Genomic DNA, 24,031 nt, shown 5'->3' on the forward strand with positions numbered 1-24,031 from the left:
TACATTCAATATTTTGAAGTTTTTGCAGAGAATACAAACATTTACACCAGTAGTAGTAAAGTAGTGCTCAAATATCAAGGCAGTGTCCTAAAAGTTTTGGGTTTTAACCCACCAAACCTCATGAATATATTCACATTATGGACTAATAAATTTGTCAGTAAGCACAAGTCTTTACATTCTGAATTTTGCCATTTTCTTTTCCAGATTTTTACACCTACATTTAGTTTACAGCCCATTATTTCTTATATTTAAAAATAAAACAATAGCATGTGTAGTCTTACATCGAAAACAAAGCAAAACCATGCAGTTTCATGTACGACTTGCGTGCTTTCTGTAAATGACTAGGCGGTTAGCGTGTAAATATCCTTACAGGAACTGTCCAACTATTGTCATGACAACATCACATAGTTACAAATTCCCATCTGCAACCGCGGGAGGTAATAACTGCAGATGAATCTTGGTGGTCCCCATAAACTGTTCCAGGAATATACCAAACTGACCCATGCATGTTATGCAATACAAGCAAAAGATTTGATTTTTGAACATGAGCATTTTCAAACACGCTTCTTATCTGGTTGCGAGCAAATGAAAATGACACTGTTGTTACTGTATTCATTTTTTATTTCCAAAAACTTTACAGCAGAATAAATGGCACAAAGGCTATGAATGAGTAAAAAAAAAAAAGTGCAACTTGACTGAAAATACAGAAAATTTCTTAATGAAGGTGCAAATCCAATTAATTTTAGTTTGTTAAACAAATACGAAGACATCAATTTAGATATGAGCAAAAATGATCTCAATAAGAGGAAAACAGGGAGCGTTTACAAATTGTTTGATCATAAGAAAACAGATAATGACAACATACAGATTGATTTGCAAGCATTGCATTAAAGTACTAAGTCAGATCTCAGAGCAGCCAACGATCTCAGATCGCTTGCCAAATAAATTTCATACAACGTGGTGGTGCACGAACCATTCCGGCCTCACCCACGGCCACGTCTCTGGGGGCGCCGGGTGTGACGCAACGGTTTAAGTAACAGTGTTTGTCACAGACCATCGACACGAAACACTGCAGAAGATCAAACGCTGCTCTGGCAACCATACAGACATGTTAGGCAAGAGTTCCATTGCTTATGCGACCCAAAACCCTTGCCAGCAATTTCCTGAAAACATCACTTCTGTTTCCAAAACATTATTGCCTTATTCTCATAGGATAGGAGGTCATTTCTGCAGTATTTGCAAGGCGGAGGACGCATTCAGAGATTTCCATTAGCTAAGGATGCCATTAGATTACGCCACAAACTGTTCCACCTAACTCTGTGCGGTTCTGTTTGCTTTATCCACATGTTCCACCTATAAAACACTTTTCCCCTGCTAAGAAGTAAAATCTAGTAAAGAATCTATAAGCACTTTTTGATAATTACATTCTGTTTCTACACAATCCATGTACGAGAAATATAAAGCTTTGATTTGTTGACAGATTAAAAGGTTTGTTTGTTCTAAAAAAGGAAAACTCTGTCATCATTTACTCATCCTCTTGTCGTTCCAAACTCATATGGCTTACTTTCTTATGAGGAAGACGAAAGGAAAAGTTTAGCAGAATGTTCACGCTGCACTTTTCCATAGAGTGAATGAGAACAAAAATACAGAACACTTTTTGCATTCCAGTGTGCTAATTTTTCATTGGTTTTCTCTTTAAACATGCGCTAAACGTTTATGACCATTGGTCTTGTGCACTGTGACAAGTGAAAAGACGACTTTGCATTTTTCCCATTCCACTTCTCGCAAAAGTGCGTTCTTCGTAATTGGTTTCTAACAGAGCAAAATGTTTGGGTAGTGGTCATTGAATTAGTCGTAACCAACTGCTACACCAATTTGAAGAAGTGTGAAAGATTCAAGCGCTGTGATGAAAGGGAATATTTTCAGTGAAAAGATTTTTGGCCTATTGGGAATATTCCCAATATAGCTGTAGAGTCATATGGACTTTTTTTTTTTATTTATTTTTTTTTTTATGTAGCTTTGTCATTTGGAGCTTTTTTTGGAGCAAAAGGACATTCTGTTAAACTTCACCTTATGTGTTTTATAGAAAGAAAGTTATATGAGTTTACAACAACATAAGATTGGTAAATAATAATAAACTCACTTGTTGGATGAACTATCCATTTAAAAGACTGACATGCAGCAGAATTGTACAAACCTCTTGCTACCAAGTGCTTTTCAGAATGAAACTTGAGTGACTGTGTTTCTTTCTGGTATCCAGCTGTGTTGTTTTTCAGATATTTCTTGGTCTTCATGTCACCCTCTCTGACCTTGTCTTTCATTTTCCAAAGTAGAAGTTATTTGAAAACTTCAGTAATCCAGACAACTTACTTTTTATGATTAATAAACCAATTCCTGTTTGAAACCCAGTGAATGCAACTATCTAGACCAGTGGTTCTCAGCCGATTTTGTTTCAAGATCTACATTTTGCAATGGACTTTAAATGGCGATCCAACATAGTATCAAAATGTATCATACAAATGATTCATCATACAAACTCGTATAAAACCTTAAATTCAAAAAATTATATCTATTGATTGAGAATTGGCACATTTTTGGATCTCGATCAACCAGTTAAGAACCACTGATCTGGATCACAACCAGGTAGCCATGCTGTGTTGAACATTTTAAACATAGTAAGCTGCAGTACAAACATAAAACCAAGGTGCTTATTCGGTCGATCTGAATGATTTAGAAAGGGTATGGACCCACAATAATGGTGAGTCTCAGCAGTGAGCTGGAACGGTAGCTCAAGACATTACTCTGGGTGACCATCTCCAGGTCCACAACATGTTCTCTAGGTCCAGTCAGAGGTTTGGTCATCACCAACATGGCACTTACATTACTAGAGCGCTGTAAAGACAAAGAAAAAAGCCAATCAGCGGAGAGACTTAAATCACGGTGATCCATTCTTTAGATGTATTTCATTATGTTTACAGGTAAATATTTCAACTCTGTTATGGGAAAATAATGTGAGCAATGATGACTGTAAGTAATCTAGTAAAAAATGACGACTGATAAATAAACATTTTTTCACTGATCTTCAACCCTGTAACAACTTAAAACATTTTAAATGTAGCAGGGTTGACACTAAACCTATTTTGGAAAAGGAATGTCATGGGTTCAAACACAAGTAAGTATCTCTTACAGTCTCAACAGTTTTTAATGTTTACAGTTATATTGTCATGCTCAGTTGTTCAGGTCCGTTACGGGAAAATAATAGTGATCACTCTTTTACAGAAAAATATTTCCCTGGCAGAAAGCAGAAGAATACTGTCTCTAAATAATCTGGTGTTGTGCTGTGCCAGGAAAAAGAAATGTCATGGGTTCAAACATGAGTAAGTATCTCTTACAGTCTCTACAGTTTTTATTGTTTACAGTTATATTGTCATGCTCAGTTGTTCAACTCTGTTATGGGAAAACAATAGTGATCACTCTTTTTCTCTTGGCAGAAAGCAGAAGAATACTGACTGCAAATAATCTGGTGTTGTGCTGTGCCAGCTAAGGAAGTTACAATACATTTTTGCACTGATCCTCAACCCTAAATATTTTAAATGCAACAAGGTTGACGTTAAACTTGTTTTGGAAAATGAATGTCATAGGTTCAAACAAGAGTATCTCTTACAGTCTCTACAGTTTTTATTGTTTACAGTTATATTGTCATGCTCAATTGTTCAACTCTGTTATGGGAAAATAATAGTGATCGGTATTTTTCTTGGCAGAAAGCAGAAGAATAGTGACTGTAAATAATCTGATGTTGTGCTGTGCCAGCTAAGGAAGCTGCAACACATTTTTGCACTGATCTTCAACCCTAGATATTTTAAATGTAACAGGGTTGACACTAAACTAATCTTGGAAAAAGATTGTCATGGGTTCAAACACAAGTAAGTTTCTCTTACTGTCTCTGCAGTTTTTATTGTTTACAGTTATACTGTCATGCTCAATTGTTCAACTCTGTTATAGGAAAATAACAGTGATCACTCTTTTACAGATACTTATTTTCCTTGGCAGAAATCAGAAGAATACTGACTCTAAATAATCTGGTGCTGTGCTGTGCCAGCTAAGGAAGTTACAAGACATTTTTGCACTGATCTTCAACTCTAGGTCTTTTAAATGTAACAGGGTTGAGGCTTAAACTTGTTTTGAAAACAGAAATATCACTGGTTCAAACATAGGTGAGTTTCTCTTAAAGTCTGCATCAGTTTTTATTATGTATATATTGTCAAGCTAAGTTGTTCAAAATATGTAAACAATTAGATTTTGTGCACTAATCTACAATGCAGTAACATTTAACTCCATACATTTTAGATGTAACAGGGTTGAAGCTAAACCTGTTTTAGAAGAGAAATGTGATGAGTTCTTTGAAAGGTGAGTAGACTGTACATGACAGTCTTTGTCAGTTTTTCATTATGTTTACATTGTAGTTATATTAGCATTCTCAATAGTTCAACTCTGTTACAGAAACAAGAAGTATTCTTGTTCTTGGCAAGAAGTATAAGAATGTATATATATACAAGTTTAAGACTGAAAAAAAGTATACAAATAGATCTATAATAATAATAATCTGGTGCAATGCAATGATATTTGTTAGATGAGGTGTTTATTAGGCATTTTTGGTTCTTCAGTCCTCTAATATTCAACCCCAAAACACTCTGAATCTAATAGGGAGGGCATAAAACCTGTTTTGGTAGAGAAATGCCATGGGTTTAAATAGAGTTTAAAAGCAAGTATCTATCATTAAAAAAATATTGGGTTTCATAATATTACCAGTTATTTGTCAAGTTCAATAGTTGGTTTATTACAGGAAAATATGAGTGAATAATCCTTTACATAATACTAATAGTTTACTTGGCAAAAAAGCACATGAACATTTATTTGCTTTGATTTTCAACCCTGTAACATTTAACCACAAACCACTTTGGGTTGGCACAAATTTTGGAAGAGAAATGTATTGGGTTATCTTTCAAAGTTCATCAGAGTTGTCCTAAGACAAGTATTGTTTTGGTTTTAGGACAACTTTGATGAAAGGTTTTGATTCACTTCAAATGCTGACTACTGTATAATGTGCTATTTATTTATTAAAGGCTCTGTTGAAAGTAATATGTCTAGATTTCAAGCAAGCTGCTGTGTTTACTTCCAAAATCCAAAGTATTGCATTACTTTCTAAATCCCACACCAACCTCGACAAGTTGAACAATTCAAGGATAGACATGAAACTGCTCTTTTAATTCTTTTACATAAATACTACACAATTGCACAAATTATTCTTGTATTAAAAGAAAGAAGGTTACATTAAAACATACATTTTAACATTAAATATTAAATTTGGATATTTTGCCCACTATTGTTTTACACACATTTGTTCTATAGTCTAAGTAGTATTTCATGCAACTACATCAAAAGAAACTATAATTAAATTACAAAAACTTTAAACATACTTTACTTTTCAAGGGAAATTAAATTACAGTAACTCAATACTTAGTAATGCATTACACCGAACACTGCTAAAAAATAACTAAATGCAAGCCTATAATCACAGATTTAGGATTAAGTGTAACTATTACAAGAAACAAAATCTTTGTCGTACAGTAATGTCATTGTAATTTGGCCCTAAGTTGGAAAAATATGATATTAAAGTAATTTTTTCCCAAGAACAACTCCCAATATAGATTTGCCCAATCTTACCCTCAGGTAGAATTCTCCTCCCTCATTGCCAGATTTGATGGTGAAGGTGTTTACCATATTGGGGTAGACACTGGTAGCTTGAATCTGGAAGATATCCGCAGGCACTGAGCGATCGGAAAAGATGCTCATGTACTTGTAGACAATGACAGGCGGAAGTCCTCTGCAAACATTCGGTGACTGGCACCTACAGCGTCTGTTGATCGACAGTTAAACAGTTAGTAAAACAGATTTGTGGATCAAATAACATCGCAACACAGAGCATGATTTTATGAGGAGACTGGACGCACCCTTCGCCTGTTTTGACGTATGGCTCACGGCAGGGATTTCTGGGATAGCAACGGAATCCTCCGTAGTAATTCCAACACATTTCATCTTCCCTGCAGTTGTGCACTGTGTCACACTCGTTTATATCTGTTAACAGGGTGGAAAAGATTCAAGCTTCAAGAGTTTATTGCCACGTGTACAGGAAACAGCCTGTTACACCATACAATGAAAAACGACAATGAGAAACTTCAGAAGCCACTTCAGGAGCCTGGAAGAAACTGGAATGTACCTTGGCACATCCGCGTCCCTTGGAGCTGGTATCCGTCAGGACACACACACTGGTATCCGCCAGGCTGATTCACACACTGGAACTGGCAGATGTAGCTTGAGAATTCACACTCATTGATATCTGGAAAATACGAATGAGGATGAATCTCACAGAATGACTTAATATTACTGCAGTTACTGTTAATTTAATGTCTGTGGACCAAATCTTGATTACCACAGACTAACACTACACCGTATTAACATAAGACAACCAAAAACAGTATCAACTGAAACATATCAACATGTATATCAATAGTCGCCTACATTAATTTTCATTATCATAACACCTATAATATCCAGGAATATTTAAATTATATTATGCACTTTATTAACAAAGTGTAAAAAGAAAACAACAACCTTGGCAAGAGACTGAGTCTGAAGCCAGTTCATATCCGACTTCACATTGGCAGATGAAAGAGCCAATCAGATTGTAGCACTGATGTTGACAGGGGTTTGCGGTTAGACACTCATTCACATCTGTAAACAACACACACAATTGAACATAAATGATAGATGATGAAATTAAAAATGAGAGTTCATGAGTAATAAACAAAATAACTGGCCACTGCCAATTGCCAGTCCCTCAGAATGTAACACTAATAACGGCACTTATTTAAAACAACAGGTAGTATAATCCAAAACACACATCTTTTCTGCACTCCTAATCATTCTTTGGTATGTCTGGCGAGGTTTCCAGCTTCGTTCTGGAGCACAGAAAGTGTCCTTTCAAGCTGTGAGGGCCATCGTGGGTGGTCTGCGCTTATCTGCCAGGTTTGGTCAAGTAACTATATACAAAGGCCTAAGAATAGGCCAGTTTTCTGTGATTCATATACAGACTATTGGATGTGCAACACGTGTGAGTGCAAAACGGCCTCGTCCAAACAAGGCAGATTCTTCCTTGGCTCCTAACTGACCTATTTGAGGCATTAATGGGAGAATAATGTCAACGCACAGATCCGAAGACCCCCGGGAGGCCTCTTGCCGAGTGTTTCCAAAGCTTTGCCGACCAGCGTTTGGGCCCTTTCAGGGGGTTCAGCGTTGCTGATAGCCAAACTGGCCGGAAAAAATGAGCCGAGATATTGCGGGCGAGAGTTCAGACGAAAAACGTGCTGTCTTCTTGCCCACGTCTTTGAAAGAGACACACCTGGAGTCTGTGATCACCCACATGACGGTGATTTGATTCCAGCAAACCGGTGTAAGATTCCAGAGGAATCACTGCCAAGGCGCTTCTGAAAGAGACTGGCCAAAAATATGTAAACACTGCAGAAGGCTGACTCTCTTTTGCGGGAAGAGGCCCGAGCTAATTGTTGACTCATTTTAAAGGGCTGAGAGATGCATGTCCTGACCCATACTTCCTTAAACAAAACCACATAAACTCTAGTAGCTGTTTGATAACAGAAAGCATAGTGGATGAAGGGCCATTTGACCCAGGATTAGTCTCCGAAAGCATGTGTGCGAATCGACCAACAGTTCATTTACTGAATGTAAGAATACTGCACACAACAATGGCTGAAATTGTCCATTTTAATAGAGTGGTTTGCACTACACACTAGCCTGGAGACAAAGTCTGTCAAGAGACAAAGCTCGTCAAAAAACAAACAAACAAAAAACTACTACTCATTAGGTAATAATAATATGTATGTAATAAGTAATAATATATGCATGAAATTGATAAAATAAATTATTAATATAAAATTATTAATATATTAATTTATTATTACATTATATTAAATGTTGATAATAATAATAATAATAATAATAATATTTTACTTTATTATTATATTAAATTAAATTCATTAATGTATTTATTTCTTAGGTTTTATATATATATATATATATATATATATGTATTTGAAGAAATGTTGTCTGCCAGAAAAGTCATGTGGTGGAACCAACATGCATATTCAGTCAAGGAGAGGACAAGGTCAATAAGTATTTTTACTTTTTTTTTTTTTTTTTTTGACAAGGTTCAGGTTGTTAAATGTCATGTGGTGCAACTTCCCAAAAATGTAATACAATTCATGATGTCACTGTAAGTTGCATCAAATGTAGGTTTTCCCCTTTTGCTTATTTCTTAGGTAAAAAAAAAAAAAAAAAAGAGAGAGAGAAACTGCTTCAGTTTTGAAAACGTTTGCCATTGTAGTGTGACCAACAAGCACATGCAGAAAAAAAAAATCATAAAATCAAATTAAATAAGAGAAGACAAGTATCAGTAAGTATTTTAAAATATCCGAAAATCTGACAAGGCTAGACAAGGTTAGTTCAGATTGTTAAATTTCATGTGGTGCAGCTTCCCGAAAATGTGACAAAATTTAATTAATTATAATACTGTTAGTTGCTTTTGAAAAACCCTATTAAGTAGTCAGTTTCAATGAATTAATTATTTTTTTCCAATTGTTTATTTCTTAGAAAAAAAACAAAAACAAAACTGCTTTCATTTTGAAAAGTTTTGCCGTCGAATGAAAGTCATGTGGTGCATCCAACAAGCACATGCAGAAAAAAAAAAATAAAATAGGAAATTATATAAGAGAAAACAACTATCAGCAAGTATTTTAAAATATCAGAAAATCTAATAAGGTACGGATGTTTAAGGTTGTTAAATTTCATGTGGTGCAACAAAATTCATGATATTACTCTTAGTTGCATTTAAATTTAGTTAGTAAAAAAAAAACCTTATTTGTTATTCTGTTATAAGTAATAAAAATATGTGTGTGTATATATATATATATATATATATTTTTTTTTTTTTTTTTTTTTTTTTTTTTTTTTATATTTCTTAGAAAAAATGAACAAAACTGCTATAGTTTTGGAAGTTTTGCTGTTGAATAAAAGTCTTGTGGTGCGACCAACAAACACATGGAGAGAAAAAAAAATAGGAAATTATATAAGAGAGGACAGGTATGAGTAGGTATTTTAAAATATCAGAAAATCAGACAAGGCAAGGTTAGTTCAGGTTGTTAAATGTCATGCGGTGCATCTTCCCCAAAATGTGACAAAATTTAATGAATGATAATACTGCATTTGAAAAACCCTATTAAAATGCAAAAAAAAAAATATATATATATATAATATTTGCATTATTGTTAGTTGCATTAAATTTAATTAGTGAAAAACCCTTATTAAGTAGTCTGTTTCAATTAATTCGTTTTTCCTTTTGATTATTTCTTAGAAGAAAATGAACAAAAATGGCATTAAATTAAAGTCATGTGGTGTGACCAACAAGCACATGCAGAAAAATTAAAACATAAAATTGTAAGTGAGGACAAGTATTAGTAAGAATTTTAAAATATTGGAAAATCTGACAAGGCAATGTTAGTTCTGATTGTTAAATGTCATGCGGTGCAACTTTCCAAAAATGCATATATATATATATATATATATATATATATATATACACAAACTATATATATATATATATATATATATATATATATATATTCTTAGAAAAAAAAAAAATATATATATATATATATATATATATATATATATATATATATATGTTGTAGTTCAACAAACAACTGGTACGTACAATAATAATAACTTTAGAAAATGTCATTTAAAATATCGGAAAATCTGACAGTGCAAGATTAATTCAAGTTGTTAAATGTCATGTGGTGCAACTCTACAAAAACACAATGAAATTTAAGAATTAAGTATTTATGAATAATTCATGTAAAAATACTTTTCACTTTGAAAAATGTATTCAAAACATTTTATGTGAATATAATGACTTTTGACAGTTATACCAGATGACATTTTAAACTTTTTTTGAAAGTGGTATAAAAGTTGCTACTGCTGCATTTTAGTCCTAAACCATATGATCCAACAGCAAGACCACAACCAAACCAATGCTAACCAGTAAAAACAAACTTTGACTAGCAGTAAAATAGACAGCCATTCAGCAGGGGTGGAATCAGTTATCAAGCATTACAGTAAACAGAATCAGTGCAAACAACTGCTCATAGTATCTAATAAAATGATTTAAGATTGGGAAACAAATATATTATTCTTTTTGGATGACATGTTAAGTTGGCATGTCTTTGCAATTCATGTCTTTCAGTCTCATCATGAATGGTTTATGCAATCTAAATTGTTTGCTTCTAGCACCGAGTTTGTGCGTGCTGCAACATGACTGAAACCTCTATCAAGTTGGGAAAGAATTAGCACCTTTAGCACACACACAAAAATTGTTTTATCCACCAGATAGAAAAAGACAGACCTAGAGGAAGCAGATTTCTGGCACTGCATCCTCTGAACAGACACAGTGACTTCCCAAAGAATGACATAATAACTTCCCAAGAGGTCAGGGCAGTCAGCTTGCTAACACATTCTGCACATAGAGATCATCTTCCGTTGAGTATTTCAGATATGGCCTCTTAGAATTAACTGTGTATGTTGACAAAATGAATATTTTACAAACTACATTTATATGGCTAATATTTCAGATGCTGGAAGCCTAAAAGCTATAGGCTAAAAAGCTATGGGATATAAAGCTTAATAACAAGTTATATCAAGTTATATCTTGTGATAACGAGTTTATATCTCACAGTATATATGTCTCGATTCTGAGCTTATATCTCATGATTCCTGCTATTCTGAGGTTACATCTCACGATTCTGAGTTTATATATTGGGATTCTGAGTTTATATCTTGGGATTCTGAGCTTATATCTCACGATTCCGAGTTTATATCTCATAATTCCGAGTTTATATCTCACAATTCCGAGCTTATATCTCATGATTCCAAGCTTATATCTCACAATTCTGAGCTTATATCTCACAATTCTGAGCTTACATCTCGCGATTCCGAGCTTATATCTCACAATTCCGAATTTATATTGTGATTCTGAGCATAAATCTTGCGATTCTGGGCTGATATCTTGTGATTCCGAGTTTATATCTCATAATTCCGAGTTTATATCTTGTGATTCTGAGTTTATATTTTGCGATTCCGAGCTTATATCTCATGATTCTGAGTTCATATCTCACTATTCCGAGTTTATATCTCACAATTCCAGGCTTATATCTTGCAATTCTGAGTTTATTTCTTGCATTTCTGAGCTTATATCTCACAATTCTGATCTTACATCTCGCGATTCTTTAATATTTGCAATTCTGAGTTCATATCTCACAATTCTGAGTTTATATCTTTTGATTGCGAGTTTATATCTCTCAATTCATAGCTTATTTCTTGTGATTCTGAGTTTATACCTCGCAATGCTGAGCTTATATCTCGCAATTCTGAGTCTAATCCAGCAGGGAATGGGACAGCTATTGCTCACCTCTGCAGTAGTTCTGAGCGTCCAGCATGAAACCCACACTACACTGCAGTGTATGTGACGAGCCATGAATGACTCTTGAGTATTCACTCCTGGAGACGGGGGCTACAGGCTGAACTTCACCTCTTCCCACTGGGGGGGCAGTAGTCGGCTCTTCCTCGCCGTTACTGATGATTATCCGAGCATTGTGAGGAAGGCAGAGGTAGCCACCAAAATGGTTGACACATTTCATTCCCCCTTTGCAGGCTTCCTGCACTGTCTTGCACTCATCTATATCTGTGAGGAAAGACACAAAAGTAGTTATCTTCAAAAACTACATTTTTCCATGAATATCTATCTATGCAGTATGCTAATGCTGCATACACTGAGCAGTAAATCAGCATGGCTGCTCTACTGGTGTAGTGCTAATGCTTAAGCTATCAAGACACCAATATGAGAGGAGAAGAGCTGTTACCTTTACAGCTTTGTTTTTCATAGTCAAATTCATAACCTTCAGTGCACTGCAAAAAAAAAGTCAAAAGCAAGAAAACATAAATATAGAATTAAAAAAATGGAACGTAGACAAAAGATTTTAGAGTTAGCAAGAATCTATCTGTCTAGTCAGCTATTATCCATCTATGTATTCATGTTCAAAAGTACAGGCCGTGGAACTCTATCTATCTATCTATCTATCTATCTATCTATCTATCTATCTATCTATCTAACAACACAATATCTATCTATCTATCTATAATCTAACAATATCTATCTATCTATCTATCTATCTATCTATTTAAAATCTAACAATATCTATATCTATCTATCTTTCTAAAATCTAACAATATCTATCTGTCTATCTGTCTGTCTGTCTGTCTGTCTATCTGTCTATCTACCTATAATCTAATAACATCTATCCATCTATAACCTAACAATACAATATCTATCTATCCATCTATCATCTATCTATAACCTAACAATACAATATCTATCTATCTATCTATCTATCTATCTATCTATCTATCTATCTATAATCTAACAATATCTATCTATCTATCTATCTATCTATAACCTAACAATACACTATCTATCTGTCTATCTATATATCTATCTGTCTATCTATCTATCTATCTATCTATAATCTAACAATATCTATCTATCTATCTATTTAAAATCTAACAATATCTATATCTATATCTATCTCTCTTTTATCTATCTATCTATCATCTATAACCTAACAATACAATATCTATCTATCTATCTATCTATCTATCTATCTATCTATCTATCTATCTATCTATCTATCTATCTGTCTGTCTGTCTGTCTGTCTACCTATAATCTAATAACATCTATCTATCTATAACCTAACAATACAATATCTATCTATCTATTTATCTATCTATAACCTAACAATACAATATCTATCTATCTATCTATCTATCTATCTATCTATCTATCTATCTATCTATTTATCTATCTATAACCTAACAATACAATATCTATCTATCTTTATATCTATCTATCTATCTATCTATCTATCTCACCTAACAACACAATATCTATCTATCTATCTATAATCTAACAATATCTATCTATCTATCTATCTATCTATCTATCTATCTATCTTTCTAAAATTTATCTATCTGTCTATCTACCTATAATCTAATAACATCTATCTATCTATCTATCTATCTATCTATCTATCTATCTGTCTATCTATCTATAACATGACAATACAATATCTATCTATCTATCTACCTATCTATCTATCATCTATCTATCTATTTATAACCTAACAATACAATATCTATCTATCTATCTATCTATCTATCTATCTATCTATCTATCTATCTATCTATATATCTATCTATGTATCTATCTATCTATAACCTAACAATAAAATATCTATCTATCTATCTATCTATCTATCTATCTATAACCTAACAATACAATATCTGTCTATCTATCTATCTATCTATCTATCTATCTATCTATCTATCTATCTATCTATCTATCTATCTATCTATCTATCTATCTATCTATCTATCTATCTGTCTATCTATCTATCTATAACCTGACAATGCAATATCTATCTATCTATCTATCTATCTATCTATCTATCTATCTATCTATTTATAACCTAACAATACAATATCTATCTATCTATCTATCTATCTATCTATCTATCTATATATATATATATATATATATATATATCTATAACCTAACAATACAATATCTATCTATCTATCTATCTATCTATCTATAACCTAACAATACAATATCTGTCTATCTATCTATCTATCTATATATATATTTATCTATCTATCTATCTATCTATCTATCTATCTATCTATCTATCTATCTATCTATCTATCTATCTCACCTAACAACACAATATCTATCTATCTATAATCTAACAATATCTATCTATTTATCTATCTATTTAAAATCTAACAATATCTATATCTATCTATCTATCTATCTGTCTGTCTGTCTGTCTGTCTGTCTGTCTATCTACCTATAATCTAATAACATCTATCTATCTATCTATCTATAACCTAACAATACAATATCTATCTATCATCTATCTATAACCTAAGAATACAATATCTATCTATCTATCTATCTATCTATCTATCTATCTATCTATCTATCTATCTATTTATCATCTATAACCTAACAATACAATATCTATCTATCATGTATCTATAACCTAAGAATACAATATCTATCTATCTATCTATCTATCTATCTATCTATCATCTATCTATCTATCTATTTATCATCTATAACCTAACAATACAATATCTATCTATTTATCTATCTATCTATGATCTAATAACATCTATCCATCTATCTATAACCTAACAATATCAATTATCAATAAAAACATGCATAAACCCAACACAACTCAAAGCGGTACCCATAAGCGACTGTGATGTGTGATGTGTTGTGCTCTACTTGCCGTGTATATGACAGGCTCATGAGCATCGGCTTCCTGAGATACGGCGAGGTGGACGGCGACACTCAAACACAAGCAGATCCCCAACATCGTGACCTGCAGCCCAGAGAAAACAGACGTTCGCACTTTCACAAATCATCACTTCGCCTTCACGTGCATTTGCACCATTTGCACCTAAACCCCAATTACACTTGCTCCGCGTTGCAAGGATCGCATTGTTTGGTTTGAATAAAACCGCTGTTGACCCTGGCTTAGTTCTGCAGACACTTGGCAGAGTCCGACACATTGCAGCACAAAACAACAGTGTCCAAACTGTGCCCGTTCACCCAGTTTATAAAAGCAATTAAGCCATGGCACATTTTAAAAAGTATCACATTGTCCTTGTGCAAATTACCATATCTAGCATATCTGAGACCAAGAGCAGATCTCATTTCAACACTGTGGGAAACGTTCATGACGAATTCAGTCTTGTAATATTAAATTTAATGGCTTTTTTCCCCCCTGAGGATGAACATCTCTCTTCTGGAAGCTCGTTCTGAACCTCCCAGACTGTGTCAGAAAGAAACAGTTCAAATAAAACATGTAAATCTACTGTACAAGCTTATTACGGCTATTTCAAAAGTAGTGCAACCGAAGGCATGTACCAACTAGTACTTAGACACCATATTTATCTGACAAAGCCCTCCAGCCACCTCCAGCTGAAATTGTTGTTTTCTGTTCAACAAAGCCTGCTATTCATGTAATCATGCTAGAAGTAGACGCAGAAGTCTATTGTCATTCAGAAGTGTGGAATATTTATGTAATACAACAAGCTAGTTCATTCTTTATGTATATGTAAAACAAAGCAGAGTTGAAGCACTAAAACTTGCACTTTCTGACTTGCACATTCAGAAAAACCATTACTGTACTGTAGATATCAATCAAACTGATGTATAAATCATTAACAGAGCATAGAATTTATAATGCAATGGCAAAACTGCATAAACAAGATACCTTATCAAACAGGATTGTCCCCCTCTTCCCCACAGTGGTGAATGTGTGTGAAGTGAGTGGAGGCTCTTACCCTGTGTGATTTATTCCACTGTAGCTGCAGGAACACTGGAGTCTCTCACACATGAGGTGCCTGCGATCATGTTCTTATAAGAGGCAGGTTTTTCTCTCAAGCCTTTTCAAATTATGTTTTTTCTCACTGCTACATTCTTGCTGGAATATAAAGGCAGTGAATGTGGCTCCACCTACTGCTAAACATTTAGACCTACAACACATTTGCTGATACAGATGGATAGGCGGATGAAGCAAAGAGGAAGAAGTCTACCCGTAATTAAGATCTCAAGAACTTAAATATTACAATCTTTTATATTTATCAAAAATATATGATTTAATTTATAAAATAATTGTTGGTTTATTATTATTATTTTTTTTATTTATATTAAGAATTATGTTACGATCTTAAATACTATGATCATTTATATTTATCATACAAATACAAATCGATTAAAATATTAAATTAAATATAGAATTTAATGTACAAAACAAAACCTCTAAGACATCTGATTATTTTCAGTAAAAATAAAATTAATAATAAAAAGGTATAGTGTCTTTGAAGGGGAGAGGAATGTTTTACCAATAATCAATAATTATATGATCTTATATATTATGATAATTTATTTGTATCATAAAAATCAAATTAATTAAATATACAACACTATATATCAAATAAATAACTTTGACAAATAAAAGATAATTATTAAAAAATAATAAAAAATAAAAAGGGAAGAGCCTTTTTATTACCAATAATAATGAATTACATTATGTTCTGTGATCATTAATATGTTTCAGAAATATCTACTAAGAAAAATTATCAATTAAAAAATAATTATGTAAAATCCACATAAAATAGCTAATTATGTAAAAGTAAAAATAAAATAAAATATATAAAAATGACTGCTTTATTTCTTTATTTTTTAAATGTTATATTTGTAATAAAATCTAAAAGAAATAAATAAATATAAACTAAATATATAATCATTATAAATGCAATATTAAAAATACATAAAATTAAATAACTCCTTATTTCATTAATTTCCCTTTTTATTTATTTTTTAAGAAATCAGCTATTTTTAATAAAACCTTAAATAAATAAATAAATAAATAAATAAGAGTCTGTTTATGAAGGAAAGGAAAGATTATTATATGATCATAAATAGTATAATCATTTATATGTTATAAATAAATTCAATATAGAATTATATGAAATAAAGTAAAATAAAATACATATATAAAATAAAATAACTGCTGATTTCATTAATTATTTTTTTTTAAAGAAAGCAGCTTTTTATATTATAATAAAATCATAAATAAATAAAGAGGAATATCTTACCAATAATCAAAAATTGTATGATCTTAAATATTATAAACATTTATATTTATCATAAAAAGGTAATAAATCAAATATAGAATTATATAAAATAAAATAACTGCTTATTTCATTCATTTTTTTAAAGAAAGCAGCTTTTTATATTATAATAAAATCATAAATAAATAAATAAAGAGGAATACCTTACCAATAATCAAACATTATATGATCTTAAATACTATAATCATTTATATTTATCATAAAAAGCTAATAAATTAAATATAGAATTATATAAAATAAAATAACTGCTGATTTCATTTAATTTCATTAATTGCAGCTTTTATATTTTTTAGTAAAATCTAAAATAAATAAATAAATGAATAAAAAGTCTGTCTTAAAGAAACGAAGAATGTCTTCCCAATAATCAAGAATTATATCATGATATTAAATAGTATACATGATAATTTACCATAAAAATCGGTTAAATATACAATTTAATCTAACTATCCATTGTCTTTAAGCATTTAATAACATTTATAATGAATAAAAATGAAAATAAATTTCACATGAATATCTTTATAACCCTATATTACATCTATACTAACAGTACTTACATAATGAAGTGATTTTTGTGTCAAACGTTTGGTCTGTCTGAACTGTAGAGTTTTTGGTATCAACACAATACATGATTATGATGAGACACAGCATATGTTTATAATAACCAGTATTTTGAACAATAATAATAATATCAACTGAAACTACATGATTATCCTCCCGCTCTCATTATCTATACGGCATATACAGAGATGATACTATTGCTTATCATTATGATCATATTACCAAAAAAAGGCCTTATACAATATACGTCCAGTCAGCATGGCTAGCGGTAGTGACGTAAGCGCATGGGCGGGGTTTCCGCTCCCACCGGAAGCGAGTCGAGCGAAATCCATCTGTTTAGCTTGAAGAGTAATGGAACAAAAACAGTGATTCATTTACTCGGGTATGAACATGTTACTCAATTTATGTATCTGAACAGATATAGTCCGATGTAAAATCCTTGCCTTACTGTTAAAACTAACCGCAACTGTTTTGTCATAAGTACAAGACAGGGCAGTCAAACAGTTTAGCTTTGATGAGTTAGCATGACTGTCCCAAACACAGACTACATTAAACAACAGTTTGTTTTGTTAAATTCGTGTCTCTTAATTACATAAGCGAAACGAATCGACTGTCAAGCGTGTTTGTTTAATGTACACAATGTTATAAAGCTACATGCTAAAGCTAAGCTGTCAAAACACATGCATGTAAACAGGAGCTCAATCTCAAACCTTCATTTCTGTTTGTAAATGGGTGTTTGCAGTTGCATTTGTAAGCTATGGCTCAGACTGAGAAGAAAGCAGGTCTTCTGAGGAGAACATCCTCCTCCAAGAAGCCTTTGAAGGAGAAAGTAGTGCTGATGTATGATGAGATCTTTGCAGTAAGTCAATATTTTGCTTTTCCTGATGTAGACATTATTGCAAGTTCGCATCTTTTTAAATGTCATGTTGGTGCAAACGATTGCGAAACTTTTTATTTGTTCTTTCTCATTAGAAGGAAGATCCTACTAAGAACAACCCTCGTTTCTGGGACGAGCTGTTTTTGATGAAGGTCTGTGGGAGATACACATCCTGAAATATTTTTATTTTCGTGGCGATTATTTATGAATGAGTGGACTGTGTTGTTTTTGTGCTTTGTGTAGGTCAATCTGGAGTATCTGGAGGGGAAGTTGGAGTCTCTGGATGGGGACGAAGTGATGAAAATCAAAGACAACATCAACAGTTTGTTCCATCACTGTGTTCAAGCTCTGGGTGAAGAGCACCAGATTAAAGTAGTCAATGCGCTTCAGGTAAAATCGTACTTGAGACATGTTTATAGTTCTCATAATCATATTATACTCCAGATAATTGCTGTTTCGGTTATAGATCACCTTGTTATTTTGTCAGTTACAAACATTTTTTGCCATCAGTTGCTCATAATGATCATACAAATCTCATTCTCATCACTGCAATTTAGAAAAGAAAAAATATTATTTAATATATATATATATATATATATATATTTTTTTTTTTTTTTTTTTACCAGTCAAAAGTTTTTGAACAGTAAGATCTCTTCTGCTCACCAAGCCTGCTTTTTTTATCCCAAGCATAGCAAAAGCTGTAAAATGTTGAAATATTTTTACTATTTAAAATAGATGTTTTCTATTTAAATCTATTTTAAAATGTAATTTATTCCTGTTATCAAAGCTGAATTTTTAGTATCATTACTCCAGTCTTCAGTGTTACATCATCCTTCAGAAATCACTCGAATATGCTGATTTGATGCTCAAGAAACTTTATTATGATTATCAATATTTAAAACAGTACATTTTTTTTGATGAATAGAAAAATCCAATGATCAGCATTTATTTGAAATAAAAAGCATTAAACACAAAAATACCATTCAAAAGCATGGAGTCAGTATTTTTTTTATTTTTTTTAGGGGGGAAAGAAATGATAGAAATAATACTTTTCTTTAGCAAGGATGCTTTAAAATGATTAAAAGTGTTGATAAAGTCATTTATAATGTTACAAACGATTTCTATTTCAGAAAAACATGCTGTTCTTCTGAACTTTCTGTTCATCAAAGAAACCTGAAGAAATTCTACTCCGCTGTTTTCAACATAATAATAATAATAATAATAATAGTAATAATAATGATAATAATAATAATAATAATAATAATAATAAATGTTTCTTGAGCAGCAAAACAGAATATTAGAATGATTTCTGAAGGATCGTGTGATACTGAAGACTGGAGTAATGATGCTGAAAATTAAGCTTTGAAATCACAGAAATAAATTACATTTTAAAATATATTTAAATAGAAAACAAAAATTTTACATTTTAATTTTTATTTTAAATAGTAAAACCAAAAAAAAATTTTTTTTTTTTTGCTATACTTTGAATCAGATAAATGCAGGGTTGGTGAGCAGAAGAGACTTAAAAAAAAAACATTAAAAATCTTACTGTTGAAAACCTTTTGACTGGTAGTGTACATGATGGGCAGAACTTGTACTTTTTATACTCAATTTTTTTTTTAGTCATTGTGTCTATGTGGAATTTTATTGAAAATCTAACAGTTTAATAAGGTTAACCATCTATATTACTGGAAATTACGACTTGAAAGTTAAAACCACTTACCCTTAAATCCCTTCAATTATTTTATTTTATTTTATTTTATTTTATTTTATGACTATGCTAATGAAAATTGTTGGGTAAAATGTACTTAGTTTACCTAAAATTACAAAATATAATAACAGCGTCAAAAATAGACTACTGTTCAGATTTTAGAGAAGTTACTACTTTTATTTAACAAGGACACATTAATTCATCAAAAGTGACAGTAAAGACATTTATAATGTTGCAAAAGATTTCTATTTAAAATAAATACTGATCTATTGATGAAAGAAAAAATAATGTTTTAATGTTTTCAACATTGATCAAAAATGTTTCTTGAACAGCAAATCATCATATTAAAATGATTTGAAGACCGGAGTAATGATGCTGAAAATTCAGCTTTGATCACAGGAATAAATTACATTTTAAAATATATTCAAATAGAAAACAGTTATTTTAAATAGTAAAAATATTTCACAATATTACTGCTTTTACTGTACATTTGGTCAAATAAATGCAGACTTGGTGAGCAAAAGAGACTTCTTAAAAAAAACAAAAAAAATAAAAAAAAAAAAAATAATTTATAGACTACCATTCAAAAATTTAAGGCCAGTAAGAAATAAAAAATAATATATATTTTTTTTTTTTTATAAAGAATCGATTTTTTTTTTTTTTTTTTTTTTTTTTTTAAAGAAATTACTACTTTTATTTAGGACATTAATCAAAAGTGACAGTAAAGACATTTATAATGTTACAAAAGATTTCTATGTCAAATAAATGCTGATCTTTTGATGAAACAATCCTGAAAAACGTTTAATGTTTTTAATATTGATAATCAGAAACGTTTCTTGAACAGCAAATCAGCATATTAGAATGATTTCTGAAGAATCATGTGACACTGAAGACTGGAGTAATGATGCTGAAAATTCAGCTTTGATCACAGGAATAAATTACATTTTAAAATATATTAAAATAGAAAACAGTTATTTTAAATAGTAAAAATATTTCAGAATATTACTGTTTTTACCGTACCTTTAGTCATATAAATGCAGACGTGGTGAGCAGAAGAGACTTTGTTCAAAAACATAAAAAAAATCTCACAGACCCTAAACTTTTAAACAGTACTGAAAGTAACAGTACTTTTCTTACACCAAATATATTTTTTTTCTTTATTTTTGGCTTAAACCTGCTTAAAACATTCCATTGGAAACATAAAACTAATGTTGTGCAGTCAGCTTTTGTGTTTGCAGACACACCCTGCATTCAATTACTGGCATTGGCATTCAGACTATGTAACAGTTGCTTCTGACCCAAAGATCTGAATGAAACACAAAGACATTAAAACCACACCAATCTCCTCCTGTCTGTGTCTGCAGACTCTTTGTGCGCTGTTCAGAGGAGTTCACCAGAAAAACAAATCTGCCACCGGCTTTGACATCATCAACATGCTGATGGGCTTCGACAAAGCTGAGCTCCGAATGAAGGTCAGCCGTTTGTCCTGCTCACATGTGATCTTGACGTTTTTACTGAATGCAAGTTTGAGCTGTAATGTAATTGTGCACACAGGAGCTGATGGAGAGCCTGGACAGTCTGCTGTGCGGAGACGGATCAGAGAGTCTGAAGAGTTTATGTCTAAAACTACTGCTGTGTTTGGTCACTGTAAGATCAGCGCATTCACTCTTCTGCTTTAAATATTTGGTCACTTTTGTTTTCACTCCATTGAAGGAATAGTTCACCCAAAAATGTAAATGTGCTGACAGTTAACTCATCCTCAGGCCATCCAAGATGTAGATGAGTTTGTTTCTTCATCAGATTTGGAGAAATGTAGCATTACATCACTTACTCACCAATGGAAGTGAATGGGTGCCGTCAGAATGAGAGTCCAAACAGCTGATAAAAACATTACAGTAATCCACATGTAATCCACACCACTCCAGTCCATCAGTTTATTGTCTTGTGAAGCCAAAAACTGTCTATTTGTAAGAAACAAATCCATCATTAAGACGTTTTTAACTTCCAACTGTTGCTTATGGTCATCTCGTCTGAATCAGAAGAGAAATTTGCACAAATCACAGACAGTTTACAAGATAAAACAGTCCAAAACATTTTTAAATAAATATTGTGATGTTTTTATCAGCTGTTTTGACTTTCATTCTGACGGCACCCATTCACTGCAGATGTGAGTAAACCTTAAAGTTAAATAAATTAAAATTTGCTGAAAATGTGCTCACCCAGGCTATCCAAGATGTAGATGAGTTTGTTTCTTCATCAGATTTGGAGAAATGTAGCATTACATCACTTACTCACCAATGGAAGTGAATGGGTGCCGTCAGAATGAGAGTCCGAACAGCTGATAAAAACATTACAGTAATCCACATGTAATCCACACCACTCCAGTCCATCAGTTTATTGTCTTGTGAAGCCAAAAACTGTCTATTTGTAAGAAACAAATCCATCATTAAGACGTTTTTAACTTCCAACTGTTGCTTATGGTCATCTCGTCTGAATCAGAAGAGAAATTTGCACAAATCACAGACAGTTTACAAGGTAAAACAGTCCAAAACAGTTTTAAATAAATATTGTGATGTTTTTATCAGCTGTTTTGACTTTCATTCTGACGGCACCCATTCACTGCAGATGTGAGTAAACCTTAAAGTTAAATAAATTGAAATTTGCTGAAAATGTGCTCACCCAGGCTATCCAAGATGTAGATGAGTTTGTTTCTTTATCAGATTTAGAGAAATATTGCATTACTTCACTTACTCACCAATGGAAGTGAATGGGTGCCGTCAGAATGAGAGTCCAAACAGCTGATAAAAACATTACAGTAATCCACAAGTAATCCAAACCACTCCAGTCCATCAGTTTATTGTCTTGTGAAGCCGAAAGCTGTCTGTTTGTAAGAAACAAATCCATCATTAAGACGTTTTTAACTTCAAACCGTTGCTTATGGTCATCTCGTCTGAATCAGAAGAGAAATTTGCACAAATCACAGACAGTTTACAAGGTAAAACAGTCCAAAACAGTTTTAAATAAATATTGTGATGTTTTTATCAGCTGTTTTCACTTTCATTCTGACGGCACCCATTCACTGCAGATGTGAGTAAACCTTAAAGTTAAATAAATTAAAATTTGCTGAAAATGTGCTCACCCAGACCATCCAAGATGTAGATGAGTTTGTTTCTTCATCAGATTTGGAGAAATGTAGCATTGCATCTCTTGCTTACCAAAGGAAGTGAATGGGTGCCGTCAGAATGAGAGTCCAAAGAGCTGATACAAACATCACAGTAATCAACAAGTAATCCACACCACTCCAGTCCATCAGTTTACATCCTGTCAAGCCAAAATTTGCGTATTTGCAAGAAACAAATCCACCATTAAAATGTCTTTAACTTCAAACCGTTGCTTCCAGCTAAAATATGAGTCCTCCAATAAAAAAGTCATCTCGTCTGAATCGGGAGAGGAATCTGCACAGATCAAGCACTTTTTACAAACCAAAACAGTCCAAAATAGCTCTAAACAAATATGTTGGTCGATTTTGACATGAGAGTAAAGCAAGAGATTAATATCTTTTCACTGGAGGAAGCATCCATAACGGATTATTGATTTATATTTTGGCTATAAGTAACGGTTTGAACTTATTTTAATGATGGGATTTATTTCTTACAAACACACATCTTTTGGCTTCTCAAGATGTTAATTGATGGACTGGAGTGGTTTGGATTACTTGTGGATTATTGTGATGTTTTTATCAGCTGTTTGGACTCTCATTCTGATGGCACCCATTCACTTCCATTGGTGAGCAAGTGATGCAATGCTACATTTCTCCAAATCTGATGAAGAAACAAACTCATCTACATCTTGGATGGACATAAAAATTGTCATTTTTATGTGAACTTTTCTTTCATTATATCATTATATGATTTTAATATTTATTAACTGACAC

The 24,031-nt window shown here is 32.2% G+C and overlaps 2 protein-coding genes across 6 annotated transcripts in view; one reads left to right on the top strand and one right to left on the bottom strand.

Moving 5' to 3' along the window:
• Window positions 1-1,111: 1,111 nt before the first annotated feature.
• si:ch73-173h19.3 (uncharacterized protein LOC563864 homolog) lies at window positions 1,112-15,756 on the bottom strand. Of its 2 annotated transcripts, none has more exons than XM_051105281.1 (9): window positions 15,599-15,756; window positions 14,539-14,631; window positions 12,048-12,093; window positions 11,597-11,869; window positions 6,673-6,792; window positions 6,278-6,397; window positions 6,012-6,135; window positions 5,725-5,917; window positions 1,112-2,892 (listed from the first exon to the last, which is right to left on the bottom strand). In XM_051105281.1, the coding sequence occupies exons 2-9, from the start codon at window positions 14,623-14,625 to the stop codon at window positions 2,731-2,733; spliced, it is 1,125 nt and encodes a 374-aa protein (XP_050961238.1). In that variant the 5' UTR covers window positions 14,626-14,631; window positions 15,599-15,756; the 3' UTR covers window positions 1,112-2,730. The 2 variants fall into 2 exon arrangements, with proteins under 2 accessions (XP_050961238.1, XP_050961239.1); XM_051105282.1 differs by having other exon boundaries at window positions 15,529-15,612.
• A 2,009-nt stretch (window positions 15,757-17,765) lies between these two features.
• The window catches only part of armh3 (armadillo like helical domain containing 3), a 30,088-nt gene continuing 23,822 nt past the window's right edge, over window positions 17,766-24,031 (top strand). For all 4 annotated transcript variants that reach the window (XR_007827368.1, XR_007827369.1, XR_007827370.1 and 1 more), the window contains exons 1-6: window positions 17,766-17,891; window positions 18,252-18,368; window positions 18,482-18,538; window positions 18,630-18,776; window positions 21,462-21,569; window positions 21,652-21,744. Coding sequence is in view for 1 of the 4 variants with exons in the window: in XM_051105277.1 (XP_050961234.1) it covers window positions 18,267-18,368; window positions 18,482-18,538; window positions 18,630-18,776; window positions 21,462-21,569; window positions 21,652-21,744 (507 nt within the window). In the remaining 3 variants the exon portion in view is untranslated. The remainder of the gene's footprint in view (window positions 17,892-18,251; window positions 18,369-18,481; window positions 18,539-18,629; window positions 18,777-21,461; window positions 21,570-21,651; window positions 21,745-24,031) is intronic.

This window comes from Labeo rohita, unplaced genomic scaffold, assembly GCF_022985175.1.
Source record: "Labeo rohita strain BAU-BD-2019 unplaced genomic scaffold, IGBB_LRoh.1.0 scaffold_95, whole genome shotgun sequence".
Classification (NCBI taxonomy): domain Eukaryota; kingdom Metazoa; phylum Chordata; class Actinopteri; order Cypriniformes; family Cyprinidae; genus Labeo; species Labeo rohita.